This window comes from Rhododendron vialii, chromosome 11a (assembly GCF_030253575.1).
Source record: "Rhododendron vialii isolate Sample 1 chromosome 11a, ASM3025357v1".
Lineage (NCBI taxonomy): Eukaryota > Viridiplantae > Streptophyta > Magnoliopsida > Ericales > Ericaceae > Rhododendron > Rhododendron vialii.
In genome coordinates this window covers 9632038-9659443 of record NC_080567.1, presented here as the reverse complement: position 1 = coordinate 9659443, position 27406 = coordinate 9632038, and the positions used below count along the sequence as shown (strand labels likewise).

The 27406-nt window shown below is 41.9% G+C and overlaps 2 protein-coding genes across 7 annotated transcripts; one reads left to right on the top strand and one right to left on the bottom strand.

Annotated features, from left to right (window-relative positions):
* Positions 1-293: 293 nt before the first annotated feature.
* LOC131307611 (vesicle transport protein GOT1-like) lies at positions 294-27260 on the top strand. 6 transcript variants are annotated; one of them, XM_058334232.1, is made up of 8 exons: positions 294-369; positions 21373-21427; positions 21573-21653; positions 22794-22885; positions 23020-23100; positions 23174-23271; positions 23367-23448; positions 26957-27260. In XM_058334232.1, the coding sequence occupies exons 3-8, from the start codon at positions 21623-21625 to the stop codon at positions 26993-26995; spliced, it is 423 nt and encodes a 140-aa protein (XP_058190215.1). In that variant the 5' UTR covers positions 294-369; positions 21373-21427; positions 21573-21622; the 3' UTR covers positions 26996-27260. The 6 variants fall into 6 exon arrangements, with proteins under 6 accessions (XP_058190215.1, XP_058190218.1, XP_058190217.1 ...); XM_058334234.1 differs by having other exon boundaries at positions 353-369; positions 21578-21653; XM_058334237.1 differs by lacking the exon at positions 294-369 and adding an exon at positions 26214-26263 and having other exon boundaries at positions 21278-21427; positions 26957-27085.
* On the bottom strand, positions 17368-18438 carry LOC131306848 (uncharacterized). Its single transcript, XM_058333276.1, has one exon. It carries the CDS (start codon positions 18436-18438, stop codon positions 17368-17370), a length of 1071 nt encoding a protein of 356 aa, XP_058189259.1.
* Positions 27261-27406: the final 146 nt, after the last annotated feature.

The following is a 27406-nucleotide window of genomic DNA, read 5'->3' as shown; positions in this document are numbered from 1 at the left end:
TAAAAGGCAATAATGAATTTGTGAAATGAAAATTACGGTTGTTTGATTGTTTGTTTTGTTTCTCCCGTTGTATACTAGAATTGATTAATTTTTTATTTGTTTCTCATTCTTTCTCGTACTTTATAATTATTCGAATAAATATTTTTTTTCCCAGCCTTTCTCAATGTCTAAAGGAGCAAGCGAATGATAATTAAATTCCATGGCAAAGAAGACGAAACCAAAAATAGATCTCTCTCTCTCTCTCTCTCTCTCTCTCTCTCTCTCTCTCTCTCTCTCTCTCTCTCTCCCCCCTCCATTTTTGTACCTTCAACGAAGTTACTAAAGCTACATAATCAGTGATCCCTGGGCCTACCGTCATGACTGTCACAGGTTCCTCCTCTCTTTTCTGGCTTAGCCTGCCTTCTGTGGTGCTCCCAAGTGGTATGGGAGCACCATACTCCCAATGAATTACAGCTATTGGATTGAAAATAGATAAATCACAGCTCTTGGATCAAAACCAAAAACTAAAAGTATGGTGATTTTGTTAAAAACGAGGTGGTTTTGACCAAAAAAATAAAGGATTATTTACCACAGAAACAGGCAATACTTATCATTAATTAAAGCAACACTTACCATCGTATAAGATACAACTTACCATTGTATAAGGTACAACTTACCATACAAACAGGCAACACTTATTACAACTGATTGGTCAGGTAACAAGTTACCATCAAGTAAAAAAAAAGAAAAGAATACCTATTTTCGGGCCGAAAAATTTGGAGATTTATATATTCACACCACTTTAAGCTATATATACCATATATTTTGTCTTTTTGCTAAGAATTGGGTAGTAAAAAAACCTAAAAAATTGTCTTCGTTTATGATATAATTTGCAAATCTAACAATTAATAGTATTGATACTAATATACTTGGCAGTGATCAATCAACAATGATTGATTCATTTGTAATTGATTGATCTTATTATATGTTTAGCCAATTGATCAGACGATTTGAATCGATTAAAATCATATTTGGCATGTGTGATAGTTAACAATGATATTGATTGATAGTATTAGTGAAAATTAATACAATTGGCTAAAAGTAGGCTGACTAATTTATTTAATTGCTTTACCACGGACTTATCTATTTCAATCCTTCAAATTAAATAATTAGCAAATTTCAAAAATAATTATTTGATAGTTAATATTGATCACTTGGTAAATGAAAGAGTAACAGTCTTTGTGGTTAACATTGATCGCTTGATCAATATAGGAGTAACCACTAATGAACCAGTAAATTGAAATATCTCATCTAATTGATCCTTTTTTGAAAGTAATATTTATTAATATAAATGCTTTTATTTAATTTACATAAAAGTAATACAAGAAGATCCAAATAAAATTTAATGTGGTAGCTACTAGGACATTAATGATGATACATAAATGTATACCTACCCGGTATTAATGTCATACTTACTATAGAATAAGGTTTACTTATCAAAGTATAAGGCTAGAGATACCACAAAAGCTGACTTTTTACAATGGACTAAAATTCGTTGATAACACTTACCATGTGGTTAACAATACTTACCGTAAAATAAGGGTAAAAAGACTATATGCTTAAACCAGTCTTACCACGCAAATTGGTCATGTTTTGCCAATTGCCTTGTTTACCTACCACCAATTATGACATTAAGGGTATTAGGTTTTTTCATACTACCTTAAACCTTGTAAACTTATCCACTCTAACTCCTCTAGCTCCCATTTATCTCTCCTTTTGTCCAAAAAAATGAAGATTTAAGAAGAAACTCCATAACAAGTTGAAGAAGCTCACCTAGTAAGTTTTTTGAAGAACAAACTGAATTTAGTTGTGATTATTACCTCGTACCAATCTATCGAAAGATTATAAGTTGAAGAATGTCGAATAAGTGTTTCACAAGAACCTAATGAAGCTTCCATACGGTTTTTACGATTTAAGAAGAAGCTCCATACAATTTTTACGTTTTTTATGCTTATATTTACCATTTCTTATGGCCATCTATACCACGTTTTATGGTATTTTTATTACGGATGAAAACTGTATTAGGGAGTATTTGGAGAATAAGTTCTCCGTATTTGTGGTAAGCATATCCAGAATTTAGTAAAAAACATGTATTTGTGGTAAGTATAGTTATGAAAATGGTAGGTAATCTCCGTAGATAATATAGTTTTGTTTGCCATACCCTAGGTAATAGTATTTGTGGTAAGCATATCGATGTTAATATATTTTTGCTTATTAGTTATTGAATAATTTTGCAGGATTCTTAATTGAATTTATGGTAGTATTTAATGAAATTAAGCTATTCAATTTCATTAATATAGTTTATATTGATCAATATGATATAATTTGCAAATCTAACAACTAATAGTGTTAAAATCAATATACTTGGCAGTGATCAATCAACGAGGATTGATTCATTTGTAATTGATTGATCTGGTTATAAGTTAAACCAATTGATCAAACGATTTGAATCGATTAAAATCATATTTGGTGGATGTAGTAGTTAACAATGATGTTGATTGATAGTGATTAGCGAATATTAATACAATTGGCTAAAATAGGCTGATTAATTTGTTTAATTGATTAACCACAGACTTATCTATTTCAATCCTTCAAATTATACAATTAGCAAATTTCAAAAATGGTTAACATTGATCACTTGGAAACTGAAGTCGTAAACAGTCTTTGTGGTTAACATTAATCACTTGGCCAATGTAACAGTAACCACTAATGAACCAGTAAATTGAAATATCTCATTTATTTGATCCTTTTTTAAAAGTAATTTTAGTAATGTAAATACTTTTATTTAATTTATCATAAAAAGTAATACAAGTAGATTCAAATAAAATTTAATGTGGTAGCTACTTTTAAATATATATATATATATATATATATATATATATATATATATATATATATAATGTAACGCCCCGAATTTTGGGAACGTTAAATAAAAAAATTTCATTAGAAACTTAAATAGAGTCTGGCTCGTTATTACAGCATAACTCTCGTAAGAGTATATTTATTACATAAAGGGAGGAAAACTATGGTTCATGTCTACAACTCCGTCTGTTCCTCCATCCTAACCAGCTTCTCGGCTCCGAAAGTGTCCAAGGTGTACAGCTCACCCTGATCATCTACAAAGTCTGACACATTATACCAGCGTCGCCACCAGTATAATATGTTATAGTCACCAAAGGTAACACCATGAGCTATGAGAGCTTAGCAGAATAATCACATAGCCGCTAACCCATAAATTACTAACAATAGGTCATAGAAATAAAATGTCAATCAGGAATTTCAAATAGCACATGCATACTTAACAATGACACAGCCACATTCGCTATTCAACTAACATTGGTGTCTGTGATATCTGTATTTCTCCTACGCGACTCATTGTAAACTGTGTCTCATTTCCATTTACCAAATCAACATGTCGAAAAACACTTTTTAAACACGCCACGTTACCAATGAGGCTACCACGTCTGGCTCCATTAGCAACACACACAATGGGCTACCAAGTCTGGCCACATTACGGTTTCAAAAATCCATACACACAATGGGCTACCACATCCAGCTACATTGTGGTTTCAAAACATTTTTCTTTCTTGACTCCTCTCTGCAGATAACCAAGTCACACCTCCAATGAGACTACCAAGTCTGGTCCCATTGGTAACACACACCACACAATGGGCTATCACGTCCAGCCACATTGTGGTTTCAAAACACGTCTTTTCATTAACCATACCTTAGGTGTCATGTTTCTAACTTTCTCAATTTTTGTGTCTCATTTTCATGCAATGAATCTACGGTAGGACTTTTCACGTAAGTAATCATAAATCATTCATTGTAATCTTGAAACTAAACTAGCAAGATTATCTAACTCTATATTACTTTATCATGCTCATGTTCACGGAATCACATTCAAACAATTACCACACACTTAAAGCATAGTGTCACATGGACGAACACCTTTGGAGTGGAAACCATTTATGCTTTATCACACATGAAAATAAGAAATCCTAGTAAACATGTATACATGCTCATAACCATCTAAAGATCAAAATATGAATACTTTCAATCAAACTGTTATTTCTTACATTTCAAAGTCCGTTTTTTCTTTCTTTTTGGGAGGTTCAAAACAATATATGTTTTTCCGGTAATTCAAATTGAGATATTCGACATGGTCATATTTCCTTTCGAGATTTTCGTAAAGTAAGTTACTAGCTTTTACTTTCTTTCATGCATTTCAAACATACAAACAATATACACATTTCTACTTATACTTGGAGATAGTGGGTAAGGATAATCTACATGATCATATTTCATTTCGAAATTTTAGTAGAATAAGTTTGCTAGATATTTTTAATACTTTAACTTAACAAGCATTTTTTTTAAACACAACAAAAAAATAACTAAATTTTTTACTAGAGAAAGTGAGTAGAAATATTCTACATGATCATATTTCATTTCGAAGTTTTAGTAGAACAAGTTTGCTAGATATTTTTAGTACTTTAACTTAACATGCATTTTTTTTAAACACATCAAAAAAATATAACTATAATTTTTTTACTAGAGAAAGTAATTAGAAATATTCTACCATTCTTCTTGGCGGTAGGTACGGCTATGGAAAAAGTACGTTGGCTATCGAACGGAGTGACTTCCTACGGTAAGTTTACTGTAGTTTTGAAAGAGAAAAGATAAGACTTTCTTTCTCTTGAAACTAGTTCTTGACTAAACTACTAAACTTTTTGAATCGAAAGGGTGGTCGAGTGGTGGTTTAGTGACGGCCTTGGATGAGTTTCTTGAAGAACTCAAGAACAAGAGAGAACAAAGAACAAACACAAGGATTTCTAGAAGAGAAAAGTTGGAAGATTTGAAGGTGTGAGTCAAATGGCAAGAGGGGAGGGGGGGGGGGGGGGGGGGTTATTTATAGCAAAAACTTGGCTCTCTCTCTCCTCTCATGGCCGGCCCTCTCTATCTATCTTTTCCTCTCATTTGTTTGCTCCATTGTGTTGTCAAATCTTGTCTTCAAGTATGCCAAAACCTTGTCAATCCATTCAAGGTGTAAGACTATGTGATCATGGAGATTTCCTAAGGCTTTTAAGTAAATCCTAGGTGATTATAACCTAGGTTGCAAGTCTTATAAGTCTAAAAATCATGATAGCTAGGCTAAAAGAATAGTCTTCCCATGTTTAGTCAATCCTAGGTCAAGGTTGTAAGTCAATTTCATTAAGGGCTAGATTTCATGTTTAAAGTAGTCTAAAAATGGGTTGTAAAGTAGTACTTAGGTTGAGTGTGTAGACACCCTATTCTGAACTATCCGGATAAACCTATCTTACGGTCTTTTTTTTTTGTTGCCCCAATGATGATTAAAGGTCGAGAACATTCCAAGGTCGATGGCAAGTCTTGAGCTTTGAGCTTTGGACATTTCTCATTTAAACCCTTTCGAATTCCATCCTCAAACCCTTCGAGTCAGATGGCCCCAACAAAACCCTACTTGCTTACGCCAGTGTTCTCTTGGCGTGCGCTAGTGAACTGTCACGTGTCGGTCATCGACCGTTGACTTAGTTATCACTGGCGCACGTAGGTCAAAACATGGCGTACGCTAGTCAAAGCCAGTCAAATCACCACTATTCAACCACATGCTCGAGATTTTGTAACCACCCCAGTACAGGGAACAGTCCCCCTGATAATTATATTCTGCAGGGATGTTCCCCTCTCTCTCCTACACACCCCATCACCTAGTCCCATGCATTAAATGCATGGGAGACTCCTCTCCCTAACCTAACGAACCCTTAACCCCAGTTGACTGCTCTCTCTCAATCCACTCTTGTGCTATAAATACCCCCCTTGCATTCATTTGCAAGGGGTTAACCACATTAAAGAGTCCAACCCCTTTTCTCTCCTCTCTTGCTCTTTGTCTCTCCTCCTCCATTGAAAGAGAAAGAAGAGGAGTCCACTCCCATACACCCCATTATCATTCAGTCACCATCCAACCTCCATTTTCAACCTTAAAGCTCAAAACCACCTCAAACCTCAACACAAAAAGGTATACCACATTTGTGTGGCTTTCTGTTTTCGACCCCTGAGGGGAACCAGTATGGTCCAGGCTAGTAATCAATACTAGTCCTGGCCTTAAACTAGTAAAATATAGCAATCGTGTGAGATGAAAAATGGCGCACGCTAGTACAATCATGCCGTACGCCGGTAGCGGCAGTATGTACACTACTGGCGTGGGGATCATTGATTGTCCATTTTTACTTGCTTATACTTATGTCATCACCTTAGCATGCTAATAATCAGCTTTACAGCTTTCCGTATCCTAGAACTGTTTAGGTGTAGAATTCAATATTTGCTTTTATTTGCTTTGGAGGGCTTCTGGGATCTCTCCGGTCATGTTCCAAAACCCAGATAATGCAAAGCCAAGCACTGACCAAATGGTGAAACTGGCATACGGTCTCTTAAGACTGGCGTACGGCAGTGTTACTAGGATCCAGTGGCTTGCCCTTGCATTTAGCTTAGTCTTGGTCTCTTTTCATGTCCCCACACTGTTTATGGAGTTTTCTGTTTCTTCTCATGGCTTCAAGCCATTCCTGCTATCTGTGGTTTGTATATGTATGCTGATATTAACTGCGTGGTTTGTCCTGGGTGTGCGTTGGTCCTTTCTAGAGCCCAGAGGGTTGCAAACAAAGACTGTGAGACCAGATAGTTGAAGTACGCCAGTTATTTAGTGGCGTGCGCAGGTTGTATCAGCATGCGGTGGCTTGGCCAGTGCATTCTGGTGTGATACCTGCTCACTTCCCCGGGAAACAGCGTACTCCAACCTTTTTAAAATGCTCTCGGTGCTTGTTCTCAATCTATATTCATTATTGCAAGCAAATCATCTCCATAAGCATTTTTGTCACATAACTGCAACTTGTCACAGTTTTAATCCCCATTAACTGTTCCCCCGCCCTAACTGGCTAAAGAAATGATCAATGAGAGAAAAATGCAAAAGTTTTATAAAAATGCCTGAGTAGAGACCGATCTCCGGATTGGGCGAGAGGAGTGCCATAAAACCCTTCCCCTCTCGTAACCTGGCTCCCGAACCTCAGATATCGAAGGTGACGACGGTCCAGTCTACAAGCCTTTTCAAAATCAAACAAACATAGCAAACGTTTTCGAGTTCGGTTCCTTGAGTGTTTTTTTCACCGCTAAAACCCGAATGGCGACTCTGAATCGAAGCGTTTCGCCGCGCTTTTCAAAGAGGGCCGCACTCAATTTTAAAATAACAAAAATTGAAAATTTTGGGGCGTGTGCCCACAGAGTGTGAGGTTGGCTAAACAAGGTAGCTTGTTGGGGTGTACCAACACATGCACACACCTCTCTCTCTCTCTCTCTCTCTCTCTCTCTCTCTCTCTCTCTCCCTCTTTGTACGTACCATGCATGTTTATATATATATATATATAAATATATCTATATACATATGTGTATTTAGGTACTAAGTAGCCCTAATAAGTCTAGGAAGAGGTAATGATTTAAGGTAAGGCTTTCAAGTGATATCTCATTGACCAATGGTTAAGACTTTCCTAGAAAGTCTATGTATGTGTGCATATGCATGATTATGGTAGGCTATTATGTGTGTGTGTGTGTGTATATATATATATATATATACACACACACACACACACACACCCCTAGAGAAAATCTAGGAAAGTGATCTTTGGAGGGTGTTTAGGTTCAAGGCTATTATTCTTAGGCTTGCATGCATGGTGTAGGAAAGGTCAATAGGCGTGATTGTTGACTGTTTGACTAGCCAATGGGCATGCGACACCTATACTCGTCCTCGCGGGGTTGACGATTTGACTAACGAACCCTAGCTTGCCAGGTGAAGCCTTAGTCGTGCGACACGTGGCCCCGCGCGTGGGATACCCATAGCTATGCTACACTCATGTGAAGGTCGCGAGCCCAGATTCCTCCTTTAAGGAGAGAACTACATTTATTCAGGTGGATGCTTGCCGCGGTCCCAATCCGATGGAGACGATAACGCGGTCTAACAAAGATGCATAAAGAACTTGCCCAGACTCTTATGTTTGCTTCGGCCTTTAGGCAGGACCCGAGGGGCCCCTTGAAGCTTGGCAGCTATATTGGCACGATCGAGTAGGTCACGACCTTGCCCTATAGGAATGAAAGGGATCTAGTGGCTTGGTGGCTGTAAAAGAAGAAGAGGTTCTCCGCGAATAAGAGGATACGCTTATCGTCATACTTGAGCTCATCGCGAGGGTAGCGACACCTCGGTGGTCAGGGGGTACAGAAGGGACACGTGTCATTTTATTAGCGCGCCACTTGGTGCTCGAGCATTAGCTCGTGCGGTCTATAAATATGAACGTCTCTTCATTGAATCCTAGAGGTGGTTGGGCACATTGTGAACATTTCCTAGAGAGAGAAAGTTGGTGAGCACTGATTTTAAAGGAGGTCTTATCCTCTTTCAGGGGCTCTATTGTCTTTCCTCTTTGAGATCTCTGGGTTTGGGTCTCCACTGGCTACCCTCTCTGTTCACCCCTGCTCTATTCTTCACCCTTCTAGATCACTCCTCTCATTCTTTTCCGTAAACTATTCTAACCTCTCTTACACAACTTTTCCTAAGGGGTATTTGTCCACTAAAAAATCAGACCAATCCTACATTGGTGACTCTGCTGGGGAGGTTGCTTAGTTTATGATTAGCTTAAGAAGTGGTCTAGAAACCCCAGCTGTTCAACAACCTCCGGATCGCACAGCGGCGGCCATGGCAGAAAATCTGCCCAATACGGGGCCAATCTTGGGAGAGGGCGACGGCTCCTCCACTCAAGGAGGAGACGCCACCATGGAGTTCTTCAGGCCATCCGAGATGGCCAAAATCATATGATTGCTGCCATGACTGCTCTCACAAAGGCTATTACAGCAGCTCTGCCTACAATTGGCAGTACCACCAGCAGTGCCGCTCGTCGTAGCCCTGCCGCCTCCCGCTGTAGCATCAACCAACGTAGCAGCAGCAAATCCAGCAAACCCTGTTCAAAACCCTGTCCAAAATCCCCCAAATCGGTGGACCAGCCCCTATTACGGGTACTGGTTCAATCCACCAGCAGCCTCTCCAGGCCGAGGACAACGGCCAATCTCAGAATCAATTTCTCATTGTAGCTGATGTGCAAGCCCTTCTACTCAAAGAAAAGACCAAAGCCACTCTTTCCTCCCTACCCAACCCTGATATACAACCCTCATATCCTATAACCATCATCTCTCTACCTTATCCAAAGGGATATACCCCACCCAAGTTCATTAAATTTGACAGAAAAGAGGGAAGCGCCCAAGAGCATGTGGTTCGCTTTATCGAAACTTTTGGGGCCCATTTCAGTGGCCATAACCTTCGCCTCCGCGAGTTCTCAAAATCCCTTACCTCACGAGCATACACCTGGTATGTGAATCTTAAACCTTATTCGATTAAAACTTGGGAAGAAATGAAAACCAAGTTTTACACTAAGTTCTTCTAAGTCCGCGAGAAGGTCACTACCTTGTCCCTCGTGAAGGAAACACAGCGTAATGGTGAGGATATCATTGACTACATCAAGCGCTTTCAAGGCAAAGCTGTGGACTGCCACGAGCTAGTGGGCGAGTCACACTTAGTCGAAATATGCATTGACGAAATCCTGCGTGACTATTGCGTATTCTTGGTGAGCATTAATATCCCAACCTTCTCAGCTCTCCTTGAAGCAGCCTACAACCTGCGCCATACTATGAAACCCCCTCCTAAGGATAACTAGAAGTCCAACCGCTCTCTCACAGTCGCTACTGCCTCTTCTGCCCTGCAGTCGCATAAGAGGCAGGGGGTGGTAGCGATGTCGGTGATCACAAGAAGCGAAAAGATAAAGAACCAGCAGAAGCCCCAAAATATCCTTGCAGCGTGGAAAAAGTGAAGGCATTGGTGGAACAATGGGTCATCGACGGTGTACTCAGGTTGCCTGAGGTGGAGCACAAGCCATCGCAGCAGGATCGCGAGAGTACGAGGTACTTTGTTTACCACATGCACATGAAACACCCAACAAGCGATTGTTGGACTCTGAGGAGAATCTTCAAGAGAAAGCTAGAAGCCAATTAGCTAAGAGTTAGGACTGGCTACCCTAATGACGTGCGAGAACATCCTTATACTGAGCATGAGCGCGCCGTCCATATGGCTGCCTGTTACAACTTCTTTGCTGAAAAGGATGAGTACACGGATGAGGAGGTCTGTATGACTTCCTATTATGATCACTTTGATGAAATTGCCTCTCACGAGCAACCAAGGGTCATCCCTGACTCTGACGTTGCAGTCATGGTGTTGCAAGGAAGCACTAAGTTCAAGGCATTCTATGATGCGCTGGGCTTCACAATCACAGCTAGAACAGAAATCACCAAGTCCATTGTAAACATTGCGGAGGCGCACCAGCAGGCGTGCATGGTTGTGGATGGCTCAGTGCCACGAACCATCCGAGAAGGAGCTAACTCTATCACCTTCTCCGATGCAGACCGTCGCGTCACATTCTCCTATAATAGGCCACTCTATGTGACAGCCCACGTTAGGGGGGTTAAGTTGAAGCGGGCCTTCCTAAATGGAGGGGCGTCCATCAACATCATGCCACTCGCTACCTTCAAGAATCTCAGAATACTAGAGAACCGAATCGTGAAATCCTCTGTTGCGATCACGGGATTCGGAGGAGATAAGAAAGGGTCTCTAGGCTACGTGGTGGTAGACTTTGCGGTGGGTGCCATCCGCGCTACAACAAAGTTTCACATCATCGATGCACAAAAGAACTACCATATCATCCTTAGGAGGAGCTGGATGCATAAATATGTTGTAGTCCCGTCAAGCTATCATCAATGCATGAAAGGAATCTGGGTAGGAAAGAAGGTCACGGTAGCCGCGTCAGAAAAGCCTTTTGACACGAACGAGGTGCACTTGCCCGATGCAGTTTACTTCTCCGAGATGGAGGAAGAAGTGGAGGTGGTGTCAGCTAAGCCCATAGGCATCAAGGTCCCAAGGTGAGAGAACATAATGAACAAGGAAGAGGGGGTCGCGAGCAAGCGACCCGCCGCGAAGGTGGCGTCGGCAGTCCCGAGGAAAGTTACTAAGATCGAAGAGGGTCGCCAAACGGTGTACTGCTTATGACGGTGCGCGAGGGTAACGGTCCCTCACGGGATCGCCAGCCCCTACACTGTGATAGCAACAAAAGTCAAGCCAGACTTGGTGGATAAGCCGGAACCAGCACCGGAATGCATGCAAGATGGTCCTAGGCCGCAGTAAAAGGCCTTGGAGGAGATAAACCTGAGAGAAGGCGTAGGATCCCCGCGGCCTGTGTTTACAAGCAAGGCGCTGGGCGGTGAAACTCGAGAGAAACTGATTGAGTTATTGAGAAAGTACGCGGATGTCTTCGCGTGGCACTATGAAGAAATGCTCGGGCTGGACGAAGGCCTAGTTTCGCACCACTTGGACGTGTTCCCCAACTCCAAAGCTGTGAAGCAAGGGCAACGGAAGTACAACCCTGAGTTAGAGGAGAAGATAAAGGAAGAAGTTGAGAAGTTAAGGAAAGCTGGTTTAATACGACCGATCCAATATCCCTCATGGCTTGCCAACATTAAACCAGTAAAGAAGAAGAACGGGCAGATTAGGGTCTGCGTGGACTTTCGCGACCTTAACAAGTCATGCCCAAAAGATGAGTTCCCACTGCTGCACGTAGATACATTGGTCGACGCTACTTTAGGTCACCAAATGCTCTCATTTATGGACGGCGTCAGCGGGTACAATCAGATAAAAATGGCCCCCGAAGATGCAAAGAGGACAGCCTTTCGCACCCCTCTCGAAAATTTCTACTATGTGGTGATGCATTTCGGTCTGAAAAATGCAGGCGCCACTTACCAGTACGTCATGACTGCATAGTAGAAGACTATGTGGATGATTTGGTGGTCAAGTCAAAGGAGAGCGCTGATCATTTGAAGAACCTAGAAGAAGTGTTTGAGAGATGCAAAAAGTTTAACATGAAGATGAACCCATTGAAATGTGCCTTTGGTGTGATAGCAGGGAAGTTTTTGGTGTTCTTGGTGCATAGGCACAGGATCGACGTGGATGAGACAAAGATAACGTCCATCGCGGAGATGCCCGCGCCGCACTCGCAACGGTCCCTTAAGCGCTTTCTCAGAAAGGTTTCTTACTTGCGGAGGTTCATTTCAGCACTAGTGGAGATAACCGCGCCATTCAGTGACCTGTTGAAGGGAAAGGCAGAGTTCAAATGGAACAACGAGCATCAGAAAGCCTTCGACAGTGTCAAGGCTGCCTTAGCCTCGCCTCAAACCATGATTGCACCACAACCAGGAAAGCCTTTCATCCTGTACCTGACATCAATGCCAAAATTCATCGGGGCACTCTTTGCTCAAAAGATAGAGGGGGTGGAGCGAACATCATACTACATTAGCCAGAAGATTCAAGGAGCGGAGGAGAGAAACACCCCAGTGGAGCGACATTGCATGGCCCTCGTATTCACTGCTCAGAAGTTGAGGCACTACTTCCTGTCATTTTCAGTACAGCTCGTTACTAAGAGCGACCCTGTGAGATACTTACTGTCACGACCGGCTCTGTCCAGAAGGATCGCGAGATGGCTCTTGGCCTTGACAGAATTCGAGATTACATGTGTCACCCCACGGGTTATCAAGTGTCAAGCCCTAGCAGATCTCCTTGCACAATTTCCAAGCGGACAGTGCGAACCATTGGAAGAGGCATTACCGAGAGACGGTTTCGAAGCTCTTGCAGCCAGTCCAAGTGAGGCGTCCTGGACGCTAAGTTTCGACGGGGCAGCAGGAGGAGCACATGGTGGTGCAGGAATTGTCCTTCAAAGTTATGAAGGGGAAAGAGAATACTTGTCCTACAAGCTAGGCTTCGCATGCTCCAACAACGAAGCAGAATATGAGGCTATAATCCTAGGGCTCTTAGCAGCAAGTTTTAGAGGAATTTCATGGTTGAAAATTATGGGGGATTCAAAACTTATTATTCTCCAAACATCCAAGGAATACACGCTGAAGGAGCCCACCCTCACGCCCTACAGGGCGACAGTACAAAAGTTAATGGGAAGGTTTGAGGTAGTGGACATAATTCACAAGCCAAGATCAGACAACAAATTCCCTGACGCTCTCGCAACGCTAGGGGCAAAGACAGAATTCGATGAAGAAAAAGTGACGATTGAGATCATTAGAAAGACAGAGCCATCAATCATAGATGGGCTCGGGGCTCACCGCAAGGAAGACTGGCGCGACCCCATCTTAAAGCAGTTGGTTTCCGAAAAAGGGAACTTGCCCATTGCGGAGGTGGCCCAGTTTACTGTCCTTCGCGGTGAGCTATACTATTGCGGACCTCAATGGTGGCTAGCGAGATGCGTAGGCCCTGGTGAGGCGAAGACCAAGTTGCGTCAGATCCATGACAAAACTTGCGGCGAGAACGAGATCTCTCTATACCGCAGAGTTCAAAGGCAGGGTTATTACTGGCCCAACATGAAAGAAGATGCCGCGAAGGTCCTCCGCACTTGCCAAAAGTGCATGTTGTACGCGATAGAGGCAGAGGGTTGCCTCATGGAAGAGCTAGACTGGAGGTAGGAGTACATTGATTTCCTTCGCGAAGGAGCGCTGCCCTTAGACCCAAAAGAAGCCCGGAGGGTTCAACACTACTCTCAGTGCTACTTCTTGGAAGGGGGGCAACTCTACCGACGCACTTTAGACGGGATTCCCTTGCGTTGTCTACCTCGCGAAAAAGCTGAAGAAGTTTTGCAAAAGGTCCACGAGGTGGAACACTAGGGTTGGAGGAAACTATATGAGCATTTAATCCATCTCGGGTATTTCTGGCCCACGATGGAAGCGGACTCGAAGCGACATGTGCGCAGGTGTGCGGCTTGTCAGAAATTTGGGAACCTAGTCCACGCGCCATCCGTGGAACTACACTTCATTCGCGCCCCTTATTCGTTCCATACTTAGGCAGTGGATCCAATTGGGCCCATACACCCGTCATCTGGAGGAAACCAGTGGATCTTAGTCGCTACTGAGATAAACACGAAGTGGGTAGAGGCGGTGAGCTTAGGCAGGGCTACTGGTGCGGCAGTCACGAACTTCATCAAAGAAAACATCATTTGCCGCTTTGGTATACCCAAAGTCATCCTTTCGGATAATGGCACTCCCTTCATCAATAAGAACGTGAAGAAGCTTTTAAAGTCCTACTAAGTGAGTCACCTCATGTTGACTCCATACTATCCCCAGGGCAACGGTCAAGCCGATGCAACCAACAAAACCCTCATCCGTATCATTAGCAAGCTGCTTGACAAAAAAGGTGGGACATGGGCTAACCACTTGGGGGTAGCACTGTGGGCATACAGGACCTCTCATCGTAAAGCCACGCGGGCTAGCCCTTTCAATTTAGTCTATGGGGCAGAAACTGTTCTCCTCGCTAGGCTAAGCATGCCATCCACGAGGCTAGCCCTCGCGGCGGAGGTGACACAAGAAGAAAGAAGGGCAGACCTGGAGGCCATGGAAGAAAGAAGGAACACTGTCGCAAGGAATCAAGAAAAGTACTAGGAATCGGTAGCCAAGTACTACAACAAAGGGGTGGTGCCGCGAGCGTTTCAAGTTGGAGATTTAGTGTGGAAGTCTACAACCGCAGTCATGAGGGACTTAGAGCAACCAAAATTCACTCCGAGGTAGGAAGGCCCGTATGAGGTAATCAAGGCCAGTAACAGTGGTCACTATGAGTTAGCAAGGGCCAGTGATGGTTTTAAAACTGGTCTCATCAATGCTAAGTTTATTAAGATGTACTACCCATGATGTAAAGGTATTTCTCACGTTTTCAGTTTGGTTTCGTTCGTGCTATCCTTAGTTCATTTATGAACAGTTTTCCTATAAAGGACGGCAGGCGAATCATGTAATGGGCAATTAGCGAAAAGTAAAGCGGTAGTTGTAATATCACCTAACTATGTTCCTAAAACATAGTCATATTACGCATAAAAACTACTGCGAATATCCGACATTGTCATTACATCACCAAAAGTTACCACAAAAATTACTACAAATATTCTCCAAAGTTATTACATTACAATACCCAAAACAAATGAAGTTATCAACCAAAGATTTTCTTCAGAAAAGGACCAGTGTCACAGAGGGGCACGTCAATGAGCCTCTCTCCAAGACGAGCTTCCTCAGCCCTGTGCTTATAAACCCTCCTTCGTTCTTCCACCACCTCCTCAACTGCGACCATCGCGCCCTGCGCTTTAGCAACAGCCGTGCGAGCCTCCTCCAAGGCTACCTTTGCCCCCTCACAGTGCCTCCACAGTTTCTCGTTTTCACGCAAGATCTTTGCAACGTCAAGCTCTTTATACACCCACCAGATATCAAACCCCAACTTGTCAAAGTTTTGGACGGTGTTTCCGATCTCCTCAATCTGGGTGAGGCCCAAATCACACACCCTTGTGTTCTTGATACTCTGTAAAAAGTTGTAAAGGCACTCAAGCTGCAGCCGGCCCATGGTCAAACTGTAGAGGTCGCGAACCTTAAAAAACGTATAAGGGAAACGGTCCCGGACAAAGGAGAGGAAAGAAGTCACCTCACGGGTGAGACCGTAATAACCAAAAAAGGCCTCGTTCGAAAGCTCTTCCACCTCGTTGACCACAGGTGGTTCCACCACTTGTACTTCAGAATCATCATCAGTCGCTACATGTCCGCGGCTAGTACTTACCTCGACTTGTTGTTGCAAAACAGACCCCCCAGCCAGTATAAACCTACCCTCGCTGACGCCGCCAGCAACATACCCCGCCTGTAGGGTCCCGAGAGATATCAGAGTTGTCTTGCAAGTCCGCAAAGACTTCCGCGGAAGTCAGATTTGTAAGTGCTACTACTGCATCATGTGTTTGAATGTGCCTGGCAAGGTCGCCAGTAGGAGGAATGTTGACACGCCTGTCGAAAAGGTCCAAGGTAGCCTTTACTGCTTCTTGTAGAGGAAGCTGCGGAATAACGGCCTCCGGCGCCAATTGGTTGATGTCTGGAATTGAGAGGAGCCCCTCCGTTGAAATCCTTCGACTGGGTATCAGACCTGAAGCATCATCATCCTCTTCGTCCTCCTCAACTACAGGGTGCGTTGTGTCAACACCCAAATTCTCACCATCACCTCCGCCACCGTTGCGACCTTCGTCGCCATCGCTATCATTACCATTTTCATCCCCACCATTTTCATCCTCAGCACCGTCTCCTTCTTTGTCATCGCCCAGATCTTCATCACTATTATCATCACCACTGTGGTCTTCATCATCATCATTCCCATCACTTTGGCCTTCCTCACTGCCATCAATATTGTTGTCCTTATCTTTCTCATTATCGTGACCTTCGCTCCACTCAGCGTCGCAATCAGCTCTATCAGATTCCCCTTCAGCCAAATCAACAACTGCCTTCTTACCTACGACAATGGACGTGCCGCTTGGACTAGGCTGTGCGACACGAGGTAGTTTAAAAGATTGACTGATCGGAATGGTGTCGTCAATGCTACTGTTAGAACCCCCCTCGCGAACCTCCTCATCTTCCCTCTTTCTCTTAAGCTTACTCGAAGGGGTATGTTCCCCCCCCCCCTCCCTTCGTGCTTGAACGAAGAGCCTATGGAGCAAAGATGGACATGTGAGAAAACAACAATGAAGCAATGGGAGAGTCGAAGGGGAAGAGAAGTAGATCTCATCGGCAGACGCGACACTCGCAGGGGTCTCTTCAAAACGAGGAGTCCTTGCTGCTCAAGCAGGGGCACCCTGAAGAAAGAAATAAGTTCAAAGACTGCAGCAAAGGTAAACAACAAATACCGCTAAGAAGAAATGGAGAAGTGTTGTTCCAGAGGCATACCTTCCGTAGCCGCTTCAGTTGAGGATCTTGCTGCTGCGAGAAGGCTTTCTCCTTTGCCTTCGCACGAGTCATCCTTGGTGGGATTATAGTCAAAATTGGCTCCGCGATGGTAATACCGCGGCTGGCCGCAGGGGTGGTGCTTGACGGAGCCCAATAACTCTTCTTGCCACGCCATCTAGGTTGCCTCGCCTTTGGGGACCTTAAAGACACGTCGCGGTGATAGACGTCTGAAAATGCTTGAATCTCAGGGATGCCGCAAACATAATTAATGAAGGAGTCAAGGTTGTGACGCTAAGCCAAGCAACTGTTAGCCGTAAAGGAAGTCTCCATGTTGTTCCTCGGAAGTACCACAACGCTGTAACCCTCAGTCAGTTCCTCTACGTGAGCCCTAGTAAAATGGCGAAGACTCTTAACATAACCCCTCAGCGGTGGCGCCTGACTCGGCGCACCCTAGTCATAACCAAACTGCCGTGCTACCCTGTCGAGACGATACAACATGGAATGCGTCCCTTCCGCACATAGTGCAGGAAGAGAACACGGGCAAGCATCGGCAAATGCAGCAAGAGTAGAAGCAGAGACAGTAATACCTTTGGTCTGGAAATCCACAATACGGTTATTTTCTGAAAAGAAACTGGTAGAAAGGGCACTTTCGACGAGCTCAGCATAAGGTCTTGCGAAAAATTTGCCAGCATCATTAATACGTTTCCCCCAAGACTTTGTTGAACTCATCCCACTCCACCTCATTATCCTGGGTCGCGGCTCGTCACCTCCGCTAATGTCCGCAGGGGAGGGAGCAAAACTTGGGAAATGCTCAAAACAAAAAGCCATCAGGAATTGTGAGTGTACCACTAATACCATATCGTAGCATCTCATAGATCTCTCACTGTCGGTGTGGACTTGATCCAGACGATGGAATAAAGAACCCAGAAAGATGGGGCCAAGAGGAACAAAGTTCCCCCTCGCGAGACTTACCGCAAGAGGGAAAACAGTATAGTTCGGCCCCTCATAAGGAAAATCAGGGATGACAAAGAAAAACAGCCAGTAAACAAGAAAACCTGCGAGATGGAGATCGGAATCATACAACTTCTTGTAGAACTCAGTTGCTTGCCCCACAGGAGGCATAGTCCCGGGAGGAGGCAAATCCTTGAAAAAGTATCGCAGCCAGCAACCCCAGGATGTCTTACCAGATTTCGGAGGGGCTTGGACGCGTCCCTCTCGATCGAAGCGGGACCCATAGTTGCCCGCCTCTGTATATGCCCTCCTCAACCAATCCACCAACCTTACATCTGCCGAAGAAAGGTTCGAAGGGTTGAAAGCTACAGACCCCCTCATACTCAACTGCATCAGTATGGCTGTGTCTTGTAAAGTTGGGCTGCCATCTCCCCACGGGAACACAAAGGTGTGGGTGCTTTTTTTCCACCGAGAAACCATAAGATCGATATTGGCATTGTTCTTCCGAATGTTCAACTCTGCCGAAAGACGGATGGGCTCGAGGGCATGGGAAGCCCTAAATGTATGCATCGAGTCTGGGTTACTCAAAACCGACTCCACCTAGTCGCTCTAGTGGACCGACGCCTGGGAAACGGCATCGTAGTTGACGAAACAACAAGGGATGTCCCCTCTCTCCACTCGAAACCTCAGAACGAAAGAAACAAGGATCAAATCGGCCTCCTCGTGCGACACCTCAGGGACTAAAGAGAGAGGTTCCTCCGGGATGTCTGTCTCCAAAACAAAGGCCTCCGCCTTCCGCCAGAATGAGTCGCTTGAGCTACCAAAGTACGACGCCCAGCGACACTTGTCCGCCGGAAGTGCCCGGATGGAGGTCTGCAAAATGGCCTTGCTCCCCTGCTCCATGTCATCTCTCACCATCTCTCACCGAGAAGGAAAGGAAGAAGAAGAAAGAGAGAAGGCTACAGTAGAGAGAAAATAAGATGGAAGTTGGGGACTTTTGGTAGAAGAGATGAGAGAAAGATGAGATCTTTGGAAAATGGTGGACCGATGACTAAGTGTGGATATTTATATCTCAAGAAGGGTCCCCCAAATCTCGAGAAAGGGATGCTATAAATTAAAGGGATGTGATGGTTGCAAAGATCCGAACCGTCCCGACCGTTACACACGCGCATGACAGTGCGTGAGTCATACGCGCGTGGGGGCCAATTGTAGGAAAGGTCAATATGCGCGACCGTTGACCGTTTGACTAGTCAATGGGCATGCGACACTTGTACTCGTCCTCGCGGGGTTGACGATTTGACCAACGAACCCTAGCTCGCCACGTGGCGCCTTAGTCTTGCCACACGTGGTCCTGCGCGTGGGATACCCATAGCTATGCCGCACCCATGTGAAGCTCGCGAGCCCAAATTCCTCCTTTAAGGAGAGAACTACATTTATTCAGGTGGATGCTTGGCGCGGTCCCAATCCGATGGAGACGATAACGCGATCTAACCAAGATGCACAAAGAACTTGCCCAGACTCTTATGTCTGCTCCGGCCTTTAGCCAAGACCCGAGGGGCCCCTTGAGGCTTGGCAGCGATATTGGCGCGACCGAGTAGGTCACGACCTTGCCCTACGGGAATGAAGGGGATCTAGTGGCTTGGTGGCTGTAAAAGAAGAAGATGTTCTCCGCGAATAAGAGGATACGCTTACCGTCATACTCGCGGTCATTGCGAGGGTAATGACACCTCGGCGGTCAGGGGGTATAGAAGGGACACGTGTCATTTTATCAGCGCGCCACTTGGTGCTCGAGCATTAGCTCGTGTGGTCTATAAATATGAACGTCTTTTCATTGAATCCCAGAGGTGGTTGAGCACATTGTGAACATTTTCTTGAGAGAGAAAGTTGGTGAGCACTGAATTTAAAGGAGGTCTTATCCTCTTTTAGGGGCTCTATTGTCTTTCCTCTTTGAGATCTCTAGGTTTGGGTCTCCACTGCCTACCATCTCTGTTCACCCCTACTCTCTTCTTCATCCTTCTAGATCACTCCTCTCATTCCTTTCCGTAGACTATTCTAACCTCTCCGGCACATCTATTCCTAAGGGGGTATTTGTCCACTCAGAAATCGGACCAATCCTATACATGGCAAGTCAAAATATACTACTTTTGGAAGTATAATGATTACTTTCTTAGGTCTAAAAGGTTCATAAGGTTCTTCTAGGTTAGAGAAATGTAACTATGTGAAATGATAATTAGATTTTTCTAACTAATCGGTTGAAAGCTAATTCTACTTGCCAAGTAGAATTTCTAGTCAAAAAATATAATTTTAAGATTTTATTTTACTCATTAGGAAAATATACAAGTGCTTCTATAAGCATATTTGTCTTTAGAAAAGACTCAATTGTCCGGTGTGAAAGGATATAATTTTATAAGTCTCAAATCTAATTATGACGGGTTATTAAAATTAAAAGAAAATTTTATTAAGCAATCTATGGTTTAAATAAGGATTTTCAAATATTTAACGAGATTTTTATTTACTAAATATCAGAGTTGTTACATCTAATAAATGGTTACTTAAAAGTAAATATATCTATAATATAATTTTTTATAATATTTAAAAGTAAATTACTTAAATATATCTACAGTAAATGGTTATTTAAAAATAAATAAATTAAATACATTTATAATGTTATTTAGAAATTATGGAAAATATTTGTCAAATTTTTTGTTTTTAGATAATTCTTCTAATTATGTTATATCTTCGTAACAAATTAAAATTTTAAACTAGATTTATAATTTCACTACTCAATTCTTAGCAAAAAGGCAAAATATATAGTGTATATAGCTTAAAATGGTGTGAATATATACATATATATGTATATATATCCCCAAAATCTCCAAATTTTTTCGCAAAAAATAGGGTACTTTTTTTAAAATTAATGGTAACTTGTTACCTGACCAACCAGTTGTTGTAAGTATTGCTTATTTGTGTAGTAAATTTTGTTTTATACGATGGTAAATGTTACATTAATCAATGATAAGTTTTGCCTATTATGTGGTAAATAATCATTCATTTCTTTTTTTTCAAAAAAATCACTTGGTTTTTTACAAACCACCCTACTTTTAGCTTTTGATTTTGATCCAAGAAGTGTGATTTATCTATTTTCCATTCAAGTGCCGTAATTCATTGGGAGTATCGCTACCAAAACAGCCCGGGAGCACCATAGCCGGAGCCCTCTTTCTCTCTCTAAAATACATTACTACAAATGTTTTTTCAGAAATGCTAGGGACAAAGAAAATTTACCCAGAAAAGATCAACTAGTAGTTGAGATTCACTTTGATGTGTGTGACACAATCATCAAAGTGATTCTCAACCATTGTTGTTTTCGGAGTACTTTCGGGATAAGTTTTTTTTGTATCTAGTATTTCCCATGTATTTTACAGTAATACATACTATACGGTGTACGCACGTTAGCTTTCTTCTTGAATTTTAGGGTTCGTTAACCGAGTTAGTGATCTCGTACAGGTCTTCGATCTCAAAACGAGTTGAATCGACTTCAATTCCCCTCCAATTTACGAAGGTGCTGTGGATTTTTCTCAATTCTAACCCTAGACCGAGGCTTGAATTAGCGGACAGATTTTGGCGGACTTGTTTGTGTCTTTTTAATTGGAAGTTCGATTTGTTTTGATATTATGTTACTTGATTCCCTTTGCCTTGATATGCAGTTCAGTTGTAGCAATTTCTTCGATCCTAGTGTTGTCTCCGAATCAACACGATGATTTCCTTCGAAATGAACGACCGTAAAAGTAAGTTGAACATGAATTAATTCTCTGTACTATGAATGACCTAATTGTTTGCTCTTATGATTCTGATTTCGTGATTCTTGCTCGTTGTAAATGAACTAATACTAGATTTTGACATTGTTTCGATGAATAGTGGTTCTAAATCATCTCTGGCTAGAATTGATCTAAATCTGATATCATTGACGGTGTGGTCAGTGTGGAGGTTTTTCGTATCACTTCCCTCAGTTTCGAGGCATTGGCCAGTGGTCATTCTGAAAGGATTCATTTAAAATGTTTCTTCGCTAACCTGAAAGTTGATTTGGTATATGTAGTTAATGATCTGGACCTATATCAATGATCTTCTTATGAATCCAAAAGCGTGTATACTGTATACCTTTCCAGTAGTCAGAGTTGCCTTTTCTGTTCCTTTTTTTATTATATATCTGGTGGTGAGGTTTGTCAATGTATCGGGGAGGTTCATTTTCCTGGGATCAATGAAGTTATTCTCTGAAATGTGATAATGAATTAATAGTCACCTTCCCTTGCACTCTTTTCATGTTGCCTTGGAACTTTAGATTTACTGGCACTTGTTAAATCTTGGGGCATGCTTACCATATCAGAGATCTTGTAAGCGTGGAATACTAGCATTTCTTGATAGAGGGGAAAACGCGTGCATCAACACAGACAGTTTTTGTACTATCTATATACACACGTAGACGATATGGGACACTCACGGCTGCTTGCAATATTTTTCTTAGTGTCACTTCCATGCCAGAAATTAGGTGGTCACAAGGACCTTTAAAGGTAGGTTCTACTCAAATTGCTATAATTTGCGTGGAGGGGTCGTCTGCTTGCCCTCTTACATTCACGCACCGAACTTGCTGAGGAATCATGTCTTGTTGGACGAAGGATTCTGCTTTGTTAGTTGTTAGTTCTGTTGAGCTCATGCTTCATGCGATTTGGGCATTTAGCTTTAGTTGAGGGACACATCCTTCGATTTTACTTTGGTTGACTGCCCATCTAGTAAATAAAACCCTGTTAATGTCATTTCCGTTAATTTGCTTGTATTTAAATGCACTTAATCATGTATATTCTTCATAATTATTCGTTTATATTTCAAAGTTTTGATCCCCTAAACAATTTTGCAACTGTGTTACGAAACAGAGATTGGGCTTGGATTGACAGGATTTGGCGTATTTTTCTCGTTCTTGGGAGTCATTTTCTTCTTTGACGAGGGACTCCTTGCCATGGGAAATGTGAGTGACAGCTTCTCTTTTATTGCCCTTTCACTGCTCACCTTCCATTTTTTGGTGCCTCTCCCATTTAGCTTATTGTTGATTTGATGCCTGCTGCCTGCCGAACATTGGGTTATGTGGTGATACTCGATCAGATACTCTTCATCTCTGGGGTGACATTAACCATTGGATTGAAGTCTTCAATGCAGTTCTTCACGAAGCGTAGCAATTTCAAGGTTTATACCTTGTGCCTTTTTCATATAATGATGTTCCTTTTTTATATAACCTTATGGCTTTCGTGTTGTACAGGGAACAATTTCTTTTGCTTTGGGCTTTTTGTTGGTTATGATAGGATGGCCAGTATTGGGAATGATTTTGGAAGCTTATGGATTCATTGTTCTTTTCAGGTTTACTTATTTAAAGAAAATAAAATTTCCCTCCATGATTACTTGTGCTCTGCTCATATTGATGATTGTAATTGCTGATGAGTTATTTTCTGCAGTGGCTTCTGGCCTACATTGGCAGTTTTTGTGCAGAAGATACCTGTTCTTGGATGGGTTTTCCAACAGCCATTTGTTAGATCGGTATGTTTTCTTGATATGCAGCACAGTGATTTCAGTAGGAATTTACAGTGGTCGCTCTCAGTTGTGTTCTTCTACAAAGCTAATTTTGTTACTGATTCTGTACATAATTTAGTTTTGGAATCATGGGTCCATTTTTGTCTATCTGCATTGTTTTTCCTAGTCATACTCACATCATAAAGAATAAGGCTGCCGTACTCATCCAAGATGCATAATATTTTTTACTGCCTTCAGTGAATTTCCTCCCACATAATTTTGCTTGAATGAAGTACTTATTTCCTATTGAAAACAGTGATAATTTGCTTGAATTAAGTAGAACATTAATGTAAATAGTGCTTTTCATCTTGTGAAGTGGAATATCTGTGAAGAAGTTTCTTGATACTCCCTCTGTCCCAATTTGTTGCGCCTGTATTGGGAGATGAACTATTTAAGGGAACATCATAATTGCATTGACTTTTTGCTGATTTTACCATTTTACCCCTTGAAAGAATATTCAATTTAAGTAAAAGATCAAAATAATTGAACCAAGGCAACCGTCTTTTCACCTGCCATAACTCAAGGGCGGGAAGTTTCCCTACAAATTTGAAATTTTCATTATGGTATTGGAGCCGAATCGTTTCTTATCCTTTCATGTCATTGATTCTTAACCTTTTAAAATGTAAAAGAAGATGAGGGGCAAAATGGTAATATGGACATCCAAAAAATGTAAAGTTTTGAAACAGGCAAATCATTTTGGGACATTCCAAAAAGGAATAAGAGCACAACAAATTGAGACGGAGGGAGTATTAACAAGGCAAATCTTGACATATGCCCTGTACTATTGTAATGGCAGATAGTATGTAGTTTTTCTGAAGTCTAGACTAATTTGTAGTTGCTAATGTTAGGGCTCTTTATTCCCTTGTGATTCATGATATCTGTGTTTTTAATTTTGCTTGTGTATTCATTAAGTTCATTATTATTCCTTCTTAGACAAGGGGATGACGTAAAATTGTTTGGAGAACTAATGAATAGATACTTGCAATTCACGTATTCTAGAGTTGGTGACATTGGTTGAGACTAACCGTTAATCTATGATAGTATGATGTGATTTAGGCCCTAGTATAGGTGCTTATGGATAAATCTTTTGTGGCATCTCTTGGCCCACTTCTCCAGATGTTTGTAGCGCCCACCTAACTTGTTCAAACATATCTTTGCTTGAGCATATCATAAAGACACATCAGGCGTTCACTACTTTGTTGCAAAAATCTCTACCTACATGTGTCCCCCCTATTCCTCAATTGCTAATCTTCTATGTTATCAGTGAGACACCTCCAAGTATACTAGACCAAATCGCTTAATACACTCCCTTGGCTTGAACTATCAGACAATGCGCTTTGTATCCTTGGCTTGGCCGACTGATTCTACCCTTTAATCTTGTCTTCAATGCTATCTTCAGCCAGTAGAGTGAAGGGTTCATCAAGGTTCTCAATTCCCTTCCTTTAGGAAATTTGAAGATGGTTAGCCTGGATTGAAACACAAAAGGCGGAGGGGATGGGTGATAAATACTTGTTGACTAGTTATCAACGGCAAATTTGGAGGAAGGAAACACTTGATCCAAATGAGGAGATAAGAGCAAGTTCAGCAGGCTAGGCCGCTAGGCGAATGGGTTAGCTTAGGTATTTTAACTAGTCAAGACTCAAAACTGAAGTGCAGCAGCCTCAATAGAACCTAGACATTTTGGTTTTATGAACAGTAACTCGCCACTTCTATTGAGCCGTTCCCTTGGGAGAGAGTAAATTATCATTTTCCTTGAATACGTTTCTCTCTTACCCTTTACCTGGGTATTTTCTCTCTGCACTTTGGTGCTGTCTCTGAAGCACCGTCTCCCCTGAACCAAGTTTCCAGCCTGAAATCTGAAATGCAAACATCAGGAAGGCAGATTTGCAATGGTTCATGGGAAAAAATTGCAGATTTGGAACCATTGCAGATTTGTGCTCCGAAGAAGCTCAATTTGCTGGGTGTGCGATTCAGCAGAGAAGCCTCTTCTCTCTCTCTGTGGCTGTGTGCTTCAGTTTGTTGTTTCTTGTAAGAGAAAAACTAGTGTTTGATACAATTGGTTTGTATATCTGAGAGTTTTTCTCGATCAGTTAGTCAATTCTCCAACTGTTGGAACCCATGGGGGATAAAAGTACAATGGAAGTGCAAACCCAGTTTTCAAGAAAACCAATTGCTCAATCAAACAATATTTTGTTAACCCAGTTTTTGGAATGGGGAAGAAGAAAAGAAAAAAAAAATTTCTTTTTGATAGAGGATAAGTAAACATAGATAGTATTGTTGGAGAGTTGGAGTGTTGAAAGAGTGTAGGCAGCTAAAACAAAAAAAAATGTGCACTTTTAGCTAGGAACTCTTGCACATGCTCTAAGATGGAAGTGGTGTTCAAACTTTGTTGTGAATATAGCGAAAGCAGCGACACATGAGGTCACAATGTTGGTTGACTTCTGGTGTTGGATTACACCGTAGGCAAGGCAACCTTTATCTATTCTCAACCCAGACAATTGTTGAGGTTTATATAATAAAGAGAAGAGATTTATACATATTTGGCTAAGCCTACAATTCTCTCTTTTGGGGGACTAGTGGTCTAAAATCTTCATAGGATATCTTTAGCATGAGGTTGAGTTCTGCGAGGTGTGTTTGAGTTATGAAAATTACTGGTAGTTATGTGTGTGGGATTTGCACCTTGAACTATTACTGATGTTGTATATTAATTTTGATTCTTTTTCTTGTTGTAGTCTTCGCACACCTGTCGACTAACAAGGAATTAGGATAATCACCCGTGCCAGTAAGTTGACATTGTAATAGTAAGGAGAATAGTAGGAACAAGTAAAATGAAGAATTCAGCGAGGAATGTTTTTACGCAATCCCCTGTTGGGGACAAACTTTACACACCCTTTCAATGTGCTTGTAATCTGAGGTAAACAGCTACCTGAAACTGGACATCACTAAGTGCCATGGGACAGAATTTAGGATTTGGAATTCTACATCCTTACACAGTATGTTCCGTGGTGTTTGTTTTGTTGTCATGCTGTGCACTGGTGCGACGCAACAACTGGATTATAAACCCTTTTATCACTTCTTGATTGGATATCTACTTTTTGCCAATTTAACTATGGTAGCCTCATGTTTTTTTTTTTTTTTGTAGGAGGAAACACTCTGTTATTTTATGTAGTTGTAATGTCAAATCCTATTTATTTACCCAAAAGGAAAAAAAAAGAATATACATACACACACATAGAGTCCCCTTCTAATAAGGACCTTAAATAAGGTCCTTAAATGTGGACCTCATAGTTCGGAGCCTTCTGGGTCATATTTTGATGATCCATACTGTTAGACTTGTTTAAAACATGGTTTTAAGTGTACCCGCCAGAAATCAGCTCAAAATATAACGGGGAAGTGCTTGATCCAAACATGAGGTCCATAAAACAGTTCCTGTATATATATCCTTTATATGAAATTTGCTTCTTTCTTCGTGCAGTTCTTTGACAGCTACCGTGGTAAAAGGGTGCCTGTATAAACTTAGCACTGTAGATCTATGAAAGTGCAAGGAAGCTGCGCAGCTTGACCCACCTGTAAGTGCTGTAAAATACTGCCAGATGAACGATTCCTAAACAGGGTGATACTACCAAAAATGTTCTCATTTGATGTACCAGTTTTGTTAGGACAATTCTTTTGTTTGTTTGTTTCTAGAATTGATGAATGAATTGTCCATATTCCAAGAGGTACTTTATCAGTATTTGATCTCCATTTATTGACGTAGTAATTTTCTGTCTGCATCAAAATCTTTGTGATTGCAGTATGTCAGGAAATCTGCCCCAGATGCCATTAGATGTGTCAAAATTTACACATTTTAAACTGCTAATGTTGCAGTTATTTTTTTAATAGTTTTTACCATGTAGGTTTATTAAGTTCTCATACGCATATGTGA

Excerpts from the sequence above, each read along its gene's own strand:
- LOC131307611 (XM_058334232.1), top strand. The coding sequence starts at position 21,623 with ATGATTTCCTTCGAAATGAACGACCGTAAAA. Across the intron at positions 21,654-22,793 it reads CGAAATGAACGACCGTAAAA|AGATTGGGCTTGGATTGACA; the intron begins GTAAGTTGAACA and ends GTTACGAAACAG. Across the intron at positions 23,101-23,173 it reads CGAAGCGTAGCAATTTCAAG|GGAACAATTTCTTTTGCTTT; the intron begins GTTTATACCTTG and ends CGTGTTGTACAG.
- LOC131306848 (XM_058333276.1), bottom strand. The coding sequence starts at position 18,438 with ATGCATACATTTAGGGCTTCCCATGCCCTCGAGCCCATCCGTCTTTCG.